The 17,572-nt window shown below is 48.9% G+C and overlaps 1 protein-coding gene across 1 annotated transcript in view; it reads right to left on the reverse strand.

Moving 5' to 3' along the window:
- Positions 1-270: 270 nt before the first annotated feature.
- NOVA2 (NOVA alternative splicing regulator 2) overlaps positions 271-17,572 on the reverse strand; it is a 34,986-nt gene continuing 17,684 nt past the window's right edge. Inside the window, exons 3-4 of the mRNA XM_054466258.2 lie at positions 14,812-14,978; positions 271-1,706 (exon numbers count right to left, since the gene is read on the reverse strand). Of these exons, the coding sequence (XP_054322233.1) occupies positions 624-1,706; positions 14,812-14,978 (1,250 nt within the window). The 3' untranslated portion in view covers positions 271-623. The remainder of the gene's footprint in view (positions 1,707-14,811; positions 14,979-17,572) is intronic.

The following is a 17,572-nucleotide window of genomic DNA, read 5'->3' on the forward strand; positions in this document are numbered from 1 at the left end:
TGGGAGGAGAGTAGCTGAGAAGATCTGGGAACTCTGGGATCCCTGCTCCAAATGCCCCATTTCAGCTCAGACGCCTCTGCTACCTCTATTCCCATGACTTCCCTCAGATCTAGAACTGAAAGCAGAGAGGTGGGGTGTTGTGTTTTGGGAAGGCCCCTCATTCTGGGTGACCCAGAGGCTCCCTCCCCTCCTCCCATATGGAAACAAAAACTTATAAAGGGGGAAAAAATCCTTACCAAAAAAAAAAGAAAAAAAAAGGAGGGAAAGAAAGAGAAAATAACGCTTTGTTTTCTATTAAAATCAACAAAATGCAATATATACAGATATCACACAGACCTGGGCCCTGGGACAGGAAGGGTCAGGCCCAGCCAAGCACAGGGAGGGAGGAAGGAGGGGTCAGTTCCGGGCTGGGGAGGGGGCTTCTGAGCCCCCTTCCCAACCGTCACTCAATCCTGCCTATGACTACCAGAAGGGGAGGGTGCAGTCGGGCCTACCCCAGCCCCATCCCAAGAGGAGCAGGACTACACCAAGCTGAGGTCAGGAGTTGGGGCGGTGGGGAGAGGAGGAGAGGAAAGAGGAGGAGATGGGAGGAGAGAGAAGGGTGGGAGCACACACCACAGGCCTCATCCCACTTTCTGGGGGTTTGAGGCCCTCACTCCCTGCTCGTAGGTGACCCGCTGACTGATGAGGTATTGAGCGGCTTGCGTGGCCGCGGGGCTGCCCGTGATGGTGACCCGCCGGTTCCGCGTGCCTGGCAGGAACTCGCCCTTCTTGGAGATCTGGATGCGAGCGCCCGTCAGCTCCTGGTACTCCACCAACGTCTTGCCCCCCTTCCCCAGGATGGCTCCCACCAGGTTCTCAGGCACCGCAATCTCCACCAGCTCCTTGGCACTCTCAGCCGCCAGCTTCTCTGCTGTCAGGAAGCCCCCGGCCGCCCCGGCCGCGGCTGCAGCGGCCACCAGCGGGCCGCCCCCTCCGCCCGCCCCGCCGCCCGCCCCGGCCCCGAGGTAGCCGTTGGCGGCTGCGGCCAACGCAAAGGACCCCAGGGCTCCGGGAGGCGGGGGCGGCGGCGGGGCGGCCCCTCCGGCTGGCCCGGCCCCGGCCTCGCCCGCGTAGGATGCCAGGAGGTTGGCGGCGGCGGCGGCTGCTGGGTTGGCCCCGGCGGCCACGGCGGCCAGGACGCCGGAGGCTGCGGCCGAGTTGAGGCCCAGGCCCAGGGAGTTGGTGTTGTAGCCGTAACTGGCCAGCGTGTTAAGCGCCGTGCTGATGGCCAGCAGGTCGGTGCCTGAGAAGGCGGGCAGCGCGGCGGGAAAGGCCCCCACGCCAGCCAGCCCGGCGGGGCCCAGCAGGCCGGAGGCGGCGGCGGCCGACGCTGCGGCCGCGGCTGGCAGCACATCCGCGGGGCTGGCGTACGGAGAGCCGGTGGGGTTGGAGTTGGCAACGGGGCCTGCCACGTTGGCGTAACTGATGTTGAGGCAGCTGCTGCTCTGGGGGTCTTCTTGTACCTTCTGCACAATGGCGCTCACGGCCTTGTGCACCTGCTCGGGCTCGCCGCTGACCGTCACCACGCGCTCCTGCAGATTGATGCCCTCCGGCTTTTGGGACAGCTGCACCCATGCTCCTGACTGTTCCATCACGGCTTTCACCGTGGCGCCCCCCTTGCCGATGATCAGGCCCGCCGTGCTGTTGGGGACGATCAGCTTGGCCTGCGTGGGGAGCAAAAGGGAGGGTCTTTAATTTAATTTTATTTTTTAATTAAATTAAATTAGGCTGGGCACGGTGGCTCTCGCCTGTAATCCCAGCACTTTGGGGGGCTGAGGCAGGCAGATCACTTGAGGTCAGGAGTTCCAGACTAGCCTGGCCAACATGGTGAAACTCCGTCTCTACTAAAAATCCAAAAATTAGCCAGCTGTGTGTTGGCACATGCCTGTAATCCCAGCTACTCAGGAGGCCGAGGCAGGAGAATCGCTTGAACCCAGGAGGTGGAGGATGCAGTGAGCTGAGCTCGTGCCAAATTGCACTCCAGTCTGAGTGACAGAGGGAGACCCTGTCTCAAAATAAAATAAAATAATATATATATATAATTTTGTCTATCTATATTAGTAGAGGCGGGGCCTTGTGATGTTGCCCAGGCTGGTCTTGAACTCTTGGCCTCAAGGGATCTCCTGCCTTAGCCTCCTAAAGTGTTGGGATTACAGATTTGAGCCACCAAACTGGCGAAGGGAGGGTCTTTACAGTGGCTGGAGACTGAGAAGCCTCAGGTCATTCCCTACCCCTCCTCTCCAGCGTCCAAAATCAGGCCCAGCATGGCCTTTTGATATGCACCAGTATGGTCCAACTGGTTGTTAACAATATTGAAATATTTCAGGTCAGGTGCAATGGCTCAGGCCTGTAATCCCAGCACTTTGACAGGCTGGGGTGGGAGGATAACTTGAGCCCAGGAGTTTGAGACCAGCCTGGGCAACATAGCGAGACCTTGCCTCTAACATTAAAATTTTTTTTTAAAAATTGAAATATGTCCACAATGGTTGGTTAATGAATAGCCAGTATTCGAGGTCCCCTCAGTAGCCACTCAACCACCCTGTCCCATGTACCTGGGACTCTTAGTACTTCCTCTGCATCCAGCATCTAAAAGCTTAATGGCTGATCCAATGAGGTCCTCCAGGATCTCACTCCAAGCTTGCACCATGGCCCACCCATGCCTTCTAGTGTTACGTACTCTGACTTCCAGCCCTGGAAAAGCCTTCATTAAGCCTTACTTTACAGATGAGCCTCTTGAGGCCCAAGAGGTGAAAGGACTTGTCCTAAGGTTCCCCAGTTAGTGACAGAGCTGAAATCTAGGCTCTTGGGTTCCTGATCCATTGTGCTCCCCTAGACATGGTCTTCTCGTTTAACTCTCTGTTGTTATGGGCTGAAATTGTGTCCCCTTCAAATTCATATGTTGAAGGCGTAACTCCCAGTACTTTAGAATTTGACTATATTTGGAGAGAGGGTCTTTAAAGAGATAATTAAGGTAAAATGGGGTTATTAGGGCGGGCCCTAATTTACTGACTGGTGTCCTTATAAGCAGAGGAGATTAGGACACAGATGCACACAGAGGGAAGACTGTGTGAAGACACAGGGAGAAGAAGGTCAAGGAGAGAGGCCTCAGAAGAAACCAACCCTGCTGACACCTTGATCTTGGACTTCTGGCCTCCAGAATCATGAGATATAAATACTTGTTGTTTAGACCATCCAGTCTCTGGCACTTTGTTATGGCAGCCCTAGCAGACTAATCTAGTTGTCCTATCTGTAAAATGAAGATAACATGAAGGCTTTTGTCTGAGAAGGCAGACGTAAGTGGATGTCTTGGATGTCACACAATGGATCAGGAACCCAAGAACCTAGATTTCAATCTCCTTCTAACTCCTGGGGCGAGAACTCTCCAGGATGAAGAAGTTGGTCATTTGAATATGGTGACCTCCCCTTTCTCAGTTGCAGAGCAGCCATCCTTCAACCACCCATCTGTCCAAGCATCTGCAAGTCTGATCAATCTTAATTCCTGTGGAGACATTTCAAAACCAGTTATCTCCTTTTGCACCTCTGAGAGCATTTCTACACATAAATTCCTCCCTCTCAAAAATCCTTCCCATGTCCCCTTAAACCCTGGGGGTGTCTGAGAAATTCGTAGGGGTGGCGGTTTTGGTTGTTGCAAGGACTGGGGGGAGATGTGGACTGTCAGTGGGGAGGACCATAGGTGTCTGTACCCCACAATGGAGAGTCAGTCCCTCACAAGAAAGAGCTGTCCCAGGCCCTATATGTCTACTTTTTTTTTTTTTTTTGAGACGGAGTCTCACTGTGTCACCCAGGCTGGTATGCAGTGGTGCGATCTCGGCTCACTGCAATCTCCACCTCCTGGGTTCAAGGCATTCTGCCACCTCAGCCTCCCTAGTAGCTGGGATTACAGGCGCCCACCACCATGCCCAGCTAATTTTTTTGTATTTTTAGTAGAGACAGGGTTTCACCATGTTGGCCAGGCCAGTCTCGAACTCCTGGCCTCAAGTGATCCAGCCGCCTCAGCCTCCCAAAGTGCTGGGATTACAGGCGTGAGCCACCGCACCCGGCCACTATATGACTACTTTTGAATGTCCTGTTGGACATTCATGCTGATGAAGAGCCTGTTTTTAAATCTCTGAGCCCACGTCTGGGCACAGTGGCTCACGCCTGTAATCCCAGCACCTCGGGAGGCCAAGGTGGGAGGATCACTTGAGCCCAGGAGTTGTAGACCTGCCTGGGTAACATGGCATGACCCCATCTCTACAAAAAAAAATTAAAAACATTAGCTGGCCTGGTGGCACATGCCTGTAGTTCCAGCTACTCAGGAGGCTGAGGTGGGAGGATCACTTGAGCCTGGGAGGTATAGCCTGCAGTGAGCTGTAATTGTGCCACTGCACTTCAACCTGGGCAACACAGTGAAACCCTGACTCAAAAAAAAAAAAAAAAAAAGAAAAGTCTCTGAGCCCAGAACCCAACCGACACAGTGAGACCCTATCCCCCCAAAAAAATAAATAAATAAAATAAATAACAAAATAAAAAAAATCTCTGAGCTCAGAGCCCAACCCCATGATACATGTAAGTACCAAGTATTGTTTGCATGGTTTTAAGAGCTACTGAAATTTCCAGGAATGCAACTACCAGTAAATCAAGAGCAGACTGTGCTTTGTTTTGCTCTGCACTTCACTAAAAGTTTTCATCATTTTAGAAAACCCGGCATCAGTAACAACAGCATTTGTATTATTTAAGTCTCCAGTATTATACTCTGGATCACTTTACATTTGTAGTTGTCTCTCTTAGCTATGCTTAGGTGTGAGCAGCTGCCTAATTCATTATTCCTTCTATTGTGGTCCTGACTATTTATTTACATATTAAAATTCACCTTGGCTGGGCACGGTGACTCACACCTGTAATCCCAGCACTTTGGGAGGCTGAGGCAGGGTAAATCACTTGAGCCCAGGAGTTCAAGACCAGCCTGGGCATCATGATGAAACCCCGTCTCTAGTAAAAATACAAAAAATAGCCAGGTGTGGTGGCATCTGCCTGTGTTCCCAGCTACTTGGGAGGCTGAGGTGGGAGGATCACTTGAGCCCAGGAGGTTGAGGCTGCAGTGAGCTGTGATTGTGCCACTGTACTCCAGCCTGGGCAACAGAGCAGACTCTGTTTCAAAAACAAAACAAAACAAAACAAAACAAAAAACAAAAACAACAAAGAAGCAAAAAATAAAATTCATCTTGTTTTATAACAAATCACCTTCCTTTTATTTCTTCTTTATTTAAAAAAGTCTCATAGGATAAATAAAACATGGTATATCCATACAATGGAATATTACTTGGCAATAAATTGAATGAACAAAGTACTGATACATGCTATAGCGTGGATGAATCTAGAAAAAATTATGCTAAGTGAAAGAAGCCAGTTACAAAAGACCACAGCGAGTTCATTTACATAAATGTCCAGAATATGCAGATCCACAGAGCCAAAAAGGTAGATTAGTGGTTGCCAGGGAATGAGAGGAAGGGGATTGGGGGTAACTGCCTACAGGTGTAGGATTTCTTTTGGGTAATAGATACATTCTGGAATTCAATAGTGTTGATGATTGACCACATACTGTGTGATTCCTTTTACAGAAATGTCCAGAATAGGCAAATCTATAGACACAGAAAGTAGATTTGTGGTGGCTTGGGGATAGGGAGAGGGTGAGCTGAGGTGGGAGATCGAGGGGTCATAGCTAAGACAATCAAGATTTCTTTTGGCAGCCAGGCTCAGTGGCTTATGCCTGTAATCCAGCACTTTGGGAGGCAGAGGCCAAAGGACTGCTTGAGCCCAGGAGTTAGAGATCAGCCTGGGCAAGATGGTAAAACCTCATCTCTACAAAAAATAAAAATGAATTAGCTGGATGCAGTGGTGTGCACCTGTAGTCTCAGCCACTTAGGAGGCTAAGGGATCGCTTGAGCCCAGGAGTTTGAGGCTGCAGTGAGCTATAACAGGTGCCACTACACTCCAGCCTGGGTGACAGTGCAAGACCCTGCCTCTAAAAAAAGAAAGAAAAAAAAAAAGGATTTATTTTGAAGGCAATGCAAATGTTTGAAAATGGATTGTGGCAATAGGTGTACAACTATGTGACTATAATAAAAGCCAATGAACTGTACACTTTATCATGTATTTTATGTTTCTTTTTTTTAAAATAGGGTCTTGCTCTGATACCCAGGCTGGAGTGCAGTGGTGCGATCAGAGCTCACTGCAGCCTTGTACTCCTGGGCTCAAGTGATCCTCCTGCCTCGGCCTCCTAAAGTGCTGGGATTACAGGCATGAGCCCCCATACTGGGCCTAGAGCTGTATACCTTAAAAGGGTGAGTTGTATGTATGTGAATTATATCTCAATAAAGCTGTCAAAAAGTCTGACGAGTGTAGGTATGTCTATATGTGTATATATGAATATGAACAGTATTTCAGAGAGTCAAGTGAACATGACAAAATATTTGTAGGAGAAAGGGGGTGTTGCTGTGACAGAGCTCCCCATGCTCTGTTCCCTATTGGTCTCCCTGACTTTATTATTATTATTATTATTTTTTTTTTGAGACACAGTCTTGCTCTGTCACTCAGGCTGGAGTGCAGTGGCACCATCTCAGCTCACTGCAACCTCCACCTCCCGGGTTCAAGCGATTCTCAAGTGAGCCGAGATCGTGCCACTGCCCTCCAGCCTGAGTGACAGATTGAAACTCCATCTCAAAAAAAAAAAAAAAGGCCAGGCGTGGTGGCTCATGCCTGTAATCCCAGCACTTTGGGATGCTGAGGTGAGCAGATCGCTTGAGCTCACAAGTTGTACTGCCTGGACAACATGGCAAAACCTCATCTCTACAAAAAGTACAAAAATTAACTGAGTGTGGTGGTGCATGCCTATAGTCCCAGCTACTTGGGAGGCTGAGGAGGGAGGATGGCTTGAGCCCAAAAGGTGGAGGTTGCAGTGAGCCAAAATGGCATCACTACACTCCAGTCTGGATAATAGAGCCAGACCTTGTGAACAAGAAAAAAGAATCTTCATTTATTCTAGAGTAAAAGAGACTAATGAGGTGTAACAATCAAATGCAAAGCACGAATGTTGACTGAATCTCAGATTGAAAAATCCTCTATAGCTATAAAAGATATTTTAGGGCAATTTGAATATGGACTTTCCAATGAGACAATACTATAGAATTAGCATTTTTGTTTGTTTGTTTTTGTTTTTAGGTGTGATGACAGTAATACAATAATGTACGAGATTGTCCTTGGAAGATACATGTTAAAGTACTTAGGAGTAAAGAGTCCTGAGGTCAGCCAGGCACAGTGGCTCACACCTGTAATCCCAGCACTTTGGGAGGCCAAGGCAGGCGGATCACAAGGTCAGGAGATCGAGACCATCCTGGCTAACATGGTGAAACCCCATTTCTACGAAAAATACAAAAATTAGCCAGGCGTGGTGGCGCACGCCTGTAGTCCCGGCTATTCGGGAGGCTGAGACAGGAGAATTGCTTGAACCTGGGAGGCGGAGGTTGCAGTGAGCCGAGATCATCGCACCACTGCATTCCAGCCTGGTGACTGAGCAAGACTCCATCTCAAAAAAATAAAAATAAAAAAAATTAAAAAAAATCAAGACAAAAATTGTGTGTGTGCGCGCTCATGTACACACATGCATGCACGTGTTCATGCATGCACAAATGTTAACAACTGGTGAATCTAAGTGCAGTGTATGGGGACTATTCCTTAAACATTTTCAAAATAAAAAGGAAAAAAATCTATGCCCTAACATTCCCTTTTCCTCTTCTCTGCTTTATTTTTCTTCATAGTATTTTTCACTCTCTAACATCCTCTATATTTTACTTATCTCCTTATTTATTTTGTGTTTCTCTATAAAATAATTTCAAATCCACGAGGTTAGAGATTTTTGCCTGTATTATTACTGCTGGGTTCTCAGCGCCTAGAAAAGTGCCTGGAACACAGTAGATACTCAGCAAAGGGACTGAAGGATGACACGCCCACAGGCCCAAGCAGGAAGGCGAATGGGTGGAGGCAGCAGGTGTATCTTACCTGATGGGGGTGGGGAGTGGTAGAGTACTGTGCAATTGGGCAGCCAAACTAAGCCTGATGGACGTTTTCCAGATGAGTTGGAAATGCTGATTTGTAAAATGTGAAGCATCCTAGTTTTTTTTTTTTTCTTTTTTTTTGAGACGGAGTTTCGCTCTTTTGCCCAGGCTAGAGTGCAGTGGTGCAATCTCAGCTCACTGCAACCTCCGCTTTCCAGTTTCAAGCGATTCTCCTGCCTCAGCCTCCTGAGTAGCTGGGATTACAGGCACCCATCACCACGCCCAGCTAATTTTTGTATTTTTAGTAGAGATGGGGTTTTACCATGTTGGCCAGGCTCGTCTCGAACTCCTGCCCTCGTGATCCGCCTGCCTCAGCCTCCCAAAGTACTGGGATTACAGGCCTGAGCCACCACACCCGGCCAGCATCCTAGTTTTTAAATGTTGGCAATCTCTTCAAAATGTCTAAGATTTGTGTAGTAGAAACAATACAATGTACTAGCCAGGCTACCCATTTGCAATCTGTGCATACCAGTCCCTGAAAAGCTGCCTTGGACTCTGGACCTCACCTGCTTGGGTTTAAATCCTGGCTCCCCATCTGATGCTGGGCAAGGGACCTAACCTCCTTGAGACTCAGTTTTCTCATCTGTAAAACAAGGATATTCAGACCTCCTCATAGGACTATGATGAAGCTTAATTGAGCTTATGCATGTAGCGGTGGGCTTGAAATCCAAGCATGACCACAAGTAGCTGGAACTGAGTGTGAGTGCCCTTCAGGTGACTCACAACTGCTACCATTGGCAGATTACACCTCAGTCCCCATGTTTCTGCTTGGCCGTGTGGGTGAAGTCATCATCTATTCATTCAAATAAGCAACATGTGCTGAGCACCTACTATGTGCCAAGCATAGGGCATCATGTATGTGTGCAATTAATATAAGCCCATAGAAGCACTCAAGAAATGATTATTGTCAGCTGGGCATGGTGGCTCATGCCTGTAATCCCAGCACTTTGGGAAGCCAAGGTGGGCAGATCACGGGGTCAGGAGATCAAGACCATCCTGGCTAACACAGTGAAACCCCGTCTCTACTAAAAATACAAAAAAATTAGCCAGGCATGGTGGCGGGTGCCTGTAGTCCCAGATACTCAGCAGGCTGAGGCAGGAGAGTGGTGTGAACCCAGGAGGCAGAGTTTGCAGTGAGCTGAGATTGCGCCACTGCACTCCAGCCTGGGCGACAGAGCGAGACTCTGTCTCAAAAAAAAAAAAAAAGAAAAAGAAATGATTATTGTCATTGTTATCCCCATGGATGGAGCTGGATTTAAATCCCACGTCTGTGGTACAGCTATTATGGAAAACAGTCTGGCAGTTCTTCAAAAAGTTGAACATAGATTTATCATATGTCCCAACAATTCCACCCTAGGTATCTACCCAAGAAAGCTGGAAATATATATCTACAAAAAGACTTGTACATGAATGTTCAGAAGTATTATTCATCATAGCTAAAAAGGAGAAACAACCCAAATGTCTATCAACTGATGAACAGACAAGCAAAATGTGTTCTATCCATACAATGAAACATTATTTGTCTATAAAAAGGAGTAAAGTTTTGACACATGCTACAATACAGATAAACCTCGAAAGTATTACGTCAAGTGAAAAAAGCCAGACACAAAAGACCGTATATTATATGATTCTGTTTATATAAAAGATCCAGAATAGGCAAGTCCACAGAGACCAAAAGTAGATTAGTGGCTGGAAGAGGTTGAGATTGGGATCTGAGGGAATGGTGAGTGACTGCTCATGGGCACAGGGTTTCTTTTTGGCATGATGAAAATGTTCTGGAATTAGATGGTAACTGATGTACGACTCTGTGAACATACAACAAAACTACTAAACTGTACACTTCTAAACAGTAAAGCTTGTAGTATGTGAATTACAGCTCAACAGAGCTGTTATTTAAAAAAAATCACCAGGAAAAACAAACAGCCTGACAAATCAAGAAGATGGAACAGCATGTTCACAACCACAACCAGGAGTGGTACTTAGTCTGTGATGCAGTATTTTAGAGCAGTGAAGAAAGGATAGATTGGCCAAGAAAAGGTTTGAGGACAAGGGGTTAACCATGTGGGAAAAATAAAGTTAGGTTTTAAGAAAATTTCTACCTCTTCCACCTCCTAGCTGGTGGCCTATGAGAAAGTCCCTTTACTTCTCAGAGCCTGTTTTTCCATATCTGTAAAATGGACATACTATTCCTGATCCACATGATTTGTGCAAATATTCAGTGAGACACTGGCAGCCTGCTCTCTGGTAGTCACTCAGTCAGCAGGGTTGCTGTTTCTACAACATAGCAAGGTCCAAATTGTAGGTTGTTTTTGTTTTTGTTTTTTTTTTTTTGAGGCAAAGTCTTGCTCTGTCAGCCAGGCTGGAGTGCGGTGGTGCAATCTTGGCTCACTGCAACCTCTGCCTCTCAGGTTCAAGCGATTCTCCTGCCTCAGCCTCTGGGGTAGCTGGGATTACAGGCGCCTGCCACCATGTCTGGCTGATTTTTGTATTTTTAGTAGAGATGGGGTTTCACCATGTTGGCCAGGCTGGTCTTGAACTCCTGGCCTCAAGTAATCCGCCCACCTCGGCCTCCCAAGGTGCTGAGATTACAGGCATGAGCCACTACGTCCAGCCTCCTAGTTTATTCTTTAGTAACTGTGTGACCTTAGGCAAATGCCTTCACCTCTCTGTGCCTTACCTTCCTCATCTCCAGTATTAGCATAACCACACCTACCCTATATTATTATTGGAAACATTCTTTTTTATTTTTTTTATTTTTTTACAGAGTCTTGCTCTGTCACCCAGGTTGGAGTGCAGTGGCGCGATCTTGGCTCACTGCAACCTCCGCCTCCCAGGTTCAAGCGATTCTTCTGCCTCAGCCTCCTGAATAGCTGAGACTACAGGTGTGCACCACCATGGCCAGCTAATTTTTTGTATTTTTAGTAGAGATGGGGTTTTGGCATGTTGGCCACGCTGGTCTCGAACTCCTGACCTCAGGTGATCCACCCACCTTGGCCTTTCAAAGTGTTGGAATTACAGGCATGAGCCACTGCTCCCGGCCTGTTATTGGAAGCATTCAATGACTAAAGTGATGCCCAGTGCCTGGCACATGGGAAGCGCTAAGACAATGGCAGCTGCCTTCATGATAGACCCTGAATTGTAGAACCACAGCATCTTAGAAAGATCTGCAGATGCAGACTCATAGAATCTTGGAATCCCAGGACATTAGAACAGTAGAATCTTAGATAATACATGCTTAGAATCTTGGAATCACAGAGCCATAGAACTGTTGAAGTTTTAGAGCCAGAAGGACCAGAGACCATCTGCCCCAGTGATTTGCAAGCCCATGGAAATTTGCAAATACTACTACACCACCGCCAACAATAACAACAAAAGCAGCATCAACAGCTAACAGTTTAATAGAGTAACTTATCTAGGTTCCACCACAGCCCTAAGATAGGTGTTATTATTACCCCATTTTCTAGATTGGGAAATGGAGGCACAAAGAAAGAACTTACACAAGTTCTTTCTTTTTTTTTTTTTGAGACGGAGTCTTGCTCTGTTGCCCAGGCTGGAGTGCAGTGGCGTGATCTCGGCTCACTGCAAGCTCCGTCTCCCGGGTTCACGCCATTCTCCTGCCTCAGCCTCCCAAGTAGCTGGGACTACAGGCGCCCGCCATTACGCCCAGCTAATTTTTTGTACATTTAGTAGAGACGGGGTTTCACCATGTTAGCCAGGATGGTCTCGATCTCCTGACCTCATGATCCACCCACCTCGGCCTCCCAAAGTGCCGGGATTACAGGCGTGAGCCACCACGCCCAGCCTGCACAAGTTCTTTCACAGGTAATGAGCAGTAGAGTCAGGATCTGATCCCGGGCCAGAGTTTATGCTCAGATTCCTAAGCCTTACCAGAAATATTGATTCAGTGGTTCTGGGACAGGACCCATGAATCTGCATTTTAAGCTACCCAGATGACTCAGATATCAGCTAGGGGTGAGAGCTACTGGTATAACCCAGAAGTGGCAATCTGGTGATCCTCAGGCCCCAGTCAGCCTACAGCCATATATATTTTTTTGACCTTCATAGTGTTTTAAAAACAGAGTTGGCCTGGTGCAATGGCTCATGCCTGTAATCCCAGCACTTTGGGAAGCTGAGGCAGGTGGATTGCTTGAGTCCAGGAGTTTGGGAACAGCCCGCAACATGGTGAAACTCTGTCTCTACAAAAAATACAAAAATTAGCCAGGGGCCGGGCATGGTGGCTCGTGCCTGTAATCCCAGCACTTTGGGAGGCCGAGGAAGGCAGATCACCTGAGGTCAGGAATTCGAGACCAGCATGGCCAACATGGTGAAACCCCATCTCTACTAAAAATACAAAAAATTAGCCAGGCGTGGTAACAGGTGCCTGTAATCCCAGCTACTTGGGAGGCCAAGGCAGGAGAGTCGCTTGAACCCGGGAGGTGTAGGTTGCAGTGAGCTGAGACCAGGCCATTGCACTCCATCCTGGGCAACAAGAGCAAAACTCTGTCTCAAAAAAAAAAAAAAAAATTAGCCAGGCATGGTCATGTTCACCTGTAGTCCCAGCTATTCAGTGGGCTGAGGTGGAAGGATCGCTTGAGCCTGGGAGGTCGAGGCTCCAGTGAGCCTAGATCATACCACTGCACTCCAGCCTGGGTGACAGAGTGTGACTCTGTCTCAGACAAATATATATAAAATAATAATAATAAAAACATTTTAAAATCAGTTGATCTAAAAAATTTATGGCTTCTTTTGAAAAATTTGGAAGATGTGGTAGCACTATGTTCATGTTCCCAAAGTGCAATAATTCGGTGGAGTTGAGTGGCAGCTTCTCCCTTTAAAGATGGCATACCCTCTCCAGAGAGCAACAACCCTCAAGGCTTTTGTTACCTTTTTCAATACTTTAGTTATTTAATTTATAATCCCTGGTTTGGCCCAGCTGCTGCACTGTAATAAAAGAGAAACTGAGGTCTACAGAAGGAAAGGGGCTCTGAGTAACACAGCAAGTCCAAGGCAGAAAAGAAGTAGACCTGTTTCCTGACTCAAAAATCCCATAATAACAACAGAGAATATTTTTGGGGCTAACTTTCTATGCATTATACATACAAGCTATGTGCTTTTCAAACATCAACGAACACTAACCATCACCCTTAAGGAGGCATCATAATGAATCTCATTTTACAGGTGAGAAAAATGAGGCTTGGAGAAATCAAAGTCACTTGCTCAAGGTCACATAGGACATAAGTACTGTACGGAGAAGGATTCAACTAAACAACAGAGCCCAGAGCCTGAGTCTTCAGCTATGATCTCCCTCAGTCTTTGGAACACTCCAGTAATAAGGCAGAGAATAAATCCTGGTTCTATAACCTTTCGACTCCACTGTCTCAGAGCTCCTGTGGATTAGGGGAAGGCGGTAGAAGGCTCAGGCACAGATGGTGCTGACCCCATTTTCCTTGCAACATTCACAAACTCCTGATGAACCCTGAGTCCCTTGTGGCCACGACCAAGGCGGAGGGAAGAGGCAATGCCCTCGCCTCCCTGTAAACTGTGAATAACTTGTGCCCTGCTGGTGGGAAGGGATTCGGGAGAAACCTGGCGGGGAGCGAGGAGCTTCAGCACCAAGGACAGCGGCCGCGCTCCGAGCCCCAAGCCCTGCTGTCTTTTTTGGGAGCGCTCCACCCTGCAGCGCTCCTCCAGGCTTCTCCGCCCACCGTTTCCCCATGAGCTTAGGGGAACTCAGGCCTGTGCTCTGCCCCACCTCAGGGCAACGACAGGACCCAAGAATTCCAGATTCCTTTTACCGACGCCCTCTCTCCTGTCTTTGCCTCTAGGTAGACGTTAAAGAGCCCTCGCAAGGGGCCCTCCGGTCAGCCCAGGGGTTCTCGCCCCATTGCACCGAGTACGCATGCATAGGGGAGTTGGGACGGGAGAGAAAACGGGAGCCAGCCCCGCGTTTCCGTTCCCTTACGCACTTCCGGGTCCGGACAGCGCAGCCCGCAGCTTTGATGGGCGCCCACCTGCCCGGTGCGCGCCGTCGTCATGGCAACCGGAGAGGCCCGGGAAGCGATTGGCCACTCCCTGCCACGCCCCTACGCCACTGCTTCCCCGTAACTGAGGCAACGGAGGGGCGCTGCCTTCCCCCTTCCATTCCTTCCTGGAGAGGGCTGTGTAGGAGAGGGACCCACCTCTTCTCTCGCTAATGAAACACCACCTCTACCCCCATACGTTAATTATGGAGGGAAGGAGGATGAGAGGCCATTTGTAAACTCTTCTGGATGTGGCTGAACTGTCACTGAGGTCACTTCCGGTGGTAACAGGAAGTGGGAGGCAGGTCGTTCAGAGAGACAATGGGATGAGGTGGAAGGGAGAAAAGGAACTAGAGAATCCTAGGAAGGAAGGATTGAACAGTAGGGAATCGTGTCACATTCTCCCAGACCTTCACTCCCTCTCTGAATCAAGCCCACTCTAAATGGTCTGGAGTCCTTTCTATTCTATTAGAGCTGACTCCCTAAGAATAATACTAACCACTACCATGTGGTCTTTGACTGATGAGATTTTTATCAGCTTTGTCCCATTGAACCTCACAGTAAGCAGTGATGTGGGAGGGATGTTTCTTTGTGAATGTCAACAGCTTTGCAACCCAGTCTCTGCCCCAGCTGACCTGCTTGGCTCTGTCGGGGTTCATCGTGGTTTGGGGTTGAAGGATGTTGACCACCTCAGGCTTGGTCATCGCTTGTGGGATTTCTCGGACCTTCTCGGCAATAAAGCTGTGCACAGCATTCAAGGCCTCTGCCGTGCCCTGTACTAGGCATACCCGCTCTGTGGTTCCTGTTGAGCAAGGGAGAGAGAGGGCACACTCATGAGACAGGAATGGGGACATTCCTGAGAGACAGGCCCCATTTAATGGAAGAGGAAAGCTGAGGTCCAGAGAGTGTACCTGACTGATCACACGGTGAGCCTGGAGGAGCGGGCATGGGCTAGCAGGCCATGATGGGCAGCTGGGAGAATGAGTGCAATCCCGTTTTATAATCTGCACTTCATCTCCCTCCCCTACAACAACCTCTAGGGATGGAAGAATGATGCTTAAATGTTTTGCGATGCCCACAGCAGCTCTGGGCAGGGAAGACAGGGCTCAGCTGCCTCTTCTCAGTTCTTGCGGCTCCCTGGTTGCTTTGGCAACCATTCACTCACTCCACCCCCCTCCCCTTCTGGAAGCAGAGAGCTCAGGCCTGCAACGGTTGCCACAGTAACTGGAACCCCCTTATCGGTCTGGCTGGCCGGGTCCTCAGCCCACCCCCAGGGGGACGAGGGACGAGGCCCTGTTGTCATGGCAACCCCTGAAAGCCTGCAGCGTCAGCCTCTGGGCTTTTTGGAGAGGATGGGGGAAGAGCTGGGGGATGGGGGAGGCAAAGGAGAGGCCTGAGTGCCTGTCTGAACCCACCAGATGGAGGGCTGAGGGGTGGGGGAGGGCAGGGGTGTGGACAGGGAAGAGCAGGGTGGGTCAAAGACTACTCATGGAGGAGTGGGGACCAAGGAACTGGGGAGGGAGGAAGGTGGGTGTCTTTCCTGTCTCCAGATACTGGCTGTGGCCCTGTCCTGGGCATCCTTCTCATTTCTGCATGAGAGTGTTAGGGAGTGGGGGCACAGGGGAGAGAGAAACTGGGGGATGTTGGGATATGTGTGTGAAAGAGATTCTGGGTGACACTGTGACCAGTGTGTGTGTCTGCGAGGCTGTTTGGTGAGTGGTGTGTGTGTGTGTGTGTGTGTGTGTGTGTACTTGAGCAGGACTGGCTAGATGATCCTAATCTGTGTTTGTAGAAGATAAAGTGCAGAGACTGCCTTATGAACAGACTATGTGACACAGTGATTCCAGTGAAGATGTTCGTGTGTGCCCTTGTGTGTGGGACAGACTTTGGTGTCGCTTTGATGATGAAGGTTATGTAGACTCTGTGAGACAGAGCTGAGAGTATGTGAGAGTTTGAGAGAAAGAAACAAAAGAATCTCACAAAGTGAGATCAAGGCTGTACAATGAATATATACCACTTTGAGACTGGATGGCAGTGTATGTGTCTGCATTTGTGTGTGTATGTGTGTTTGTGAAAGTGAAAGAGAGACACACTTCTGGATGTTTCTAAGACTATTTGGATGACCAGTGTGTATATACACATATGTATAGGAGACAGGAAAGACCCTATGACTGGTGTGTGTGAACCTGAGAAGGAGAGAGAGAGACAGACAGGTAGACTCAGGTGTCAGTTTGTAGGACTTTTTGGATGACTGGTGTGTTTGTGTATGTGTGTGTGTCTGAACATGTGAATTACAGCGAGACAAAGAAAACTTGACTTGTTAGTGTGAGAATGTGCGTGCCTGGGTGAGCCGGGATGTGTGTGATGTGTGAAGTGTGAGTGTGTCTCTCTCTCCTTGAAGGGGATTCTGCCCCTGAGAATGTAAAAGGTCTTGAGCGTGTCTGGGTGCGGTGGCTCACGCTTGTAACCCCAGCACTTTGGGAGGCCGAGGTGGGCAGATCACGAGGTCAAGAGATCGAGACCATCCTGGGCAACATGGTGAAACCCTGTTTCTACTAAAAATACAAAAATTAGCTGGGCATGGTGGCACCCACCTGTAGTCCCAGCTACACGGGAGGCTGAGGCAGCAGAATCGCTTGAACCTGGGAAGCGGAGGTTGCAGTGAGCCGAGATCATGCTACTGCACTCCAGCCTGGCAACAGAGCGAGACTCCGTCTCAAAAAAAAAAAAAGAAAAAAAACAAGAAGTGTCTTGAGTGTGCACCAGGCGCCGTGTGGCTGTGTACCTGTGTGTCTGGGATACCTGGGGTGTGTGTCAGTGTCCAGCAAGCACTTCAGTGCAGCACGCTGGTGCCACGACCCTGACTCCTCAATTGCCATTTCCCAGTCTGGCAGGCCAGCCTTGCCATGTGTCTGGGCGTCACTGTCTGTGGGTCACTTGTATAGCTGACATCCCCCACCCGCTTTGGGCCATGTTCCTCACTCTTACTACCCCCCCACCCCAGAACAATGGCTTGGTCTGAGCCAAGGGTGAGTCAGCCTGCAGTCTGCCTCCGTCTGGTGTAAATAGGAAAGGGTGTGGGTTGGGGTGGGAACTGGGGGGCGGGGTAGGGGGAGGTGGATGCCCCAGGAAGAGCTGGCCGAGGGTTTGCCTCTCTGTGAAGCTTCCTTCCAACTCAGGAAGTCTTTGACCTTCCATCCCCTTGTAGTTTTTACAAGGGGGCCCACAGGGGCTTTTGGGGAGGTTGGTTAAGCCCCAAAAGAGTGTCTAATAATAGCTGACCCTTATACAACCCAAGCGTCAGGCACCATTCTAAGCACTTTTTTTTTTTTTTCCTGAGACAAGAGTCTCACTCTGTCGCCCAGGCTGGAGTGCAGTGGTGTGATCTCAGATCAC

The sequence above is a fragment of the Pongo pygmaeus genome, chromosome 20 (assembly GCF_028885625.2).
Source record: "Pongo pygmaeus isolate AG05252 chromosome 20, NHGRI_mPonPyg2-v2.0_pri, whole genome shotgun sequence".
In the NCBI taxonomy this organism is placed as follows: Eukaryota; Metazoa; Chordata; class Mammalia; order Primates; family Hominidae; genus Pongo; species Pongo pygmaeus.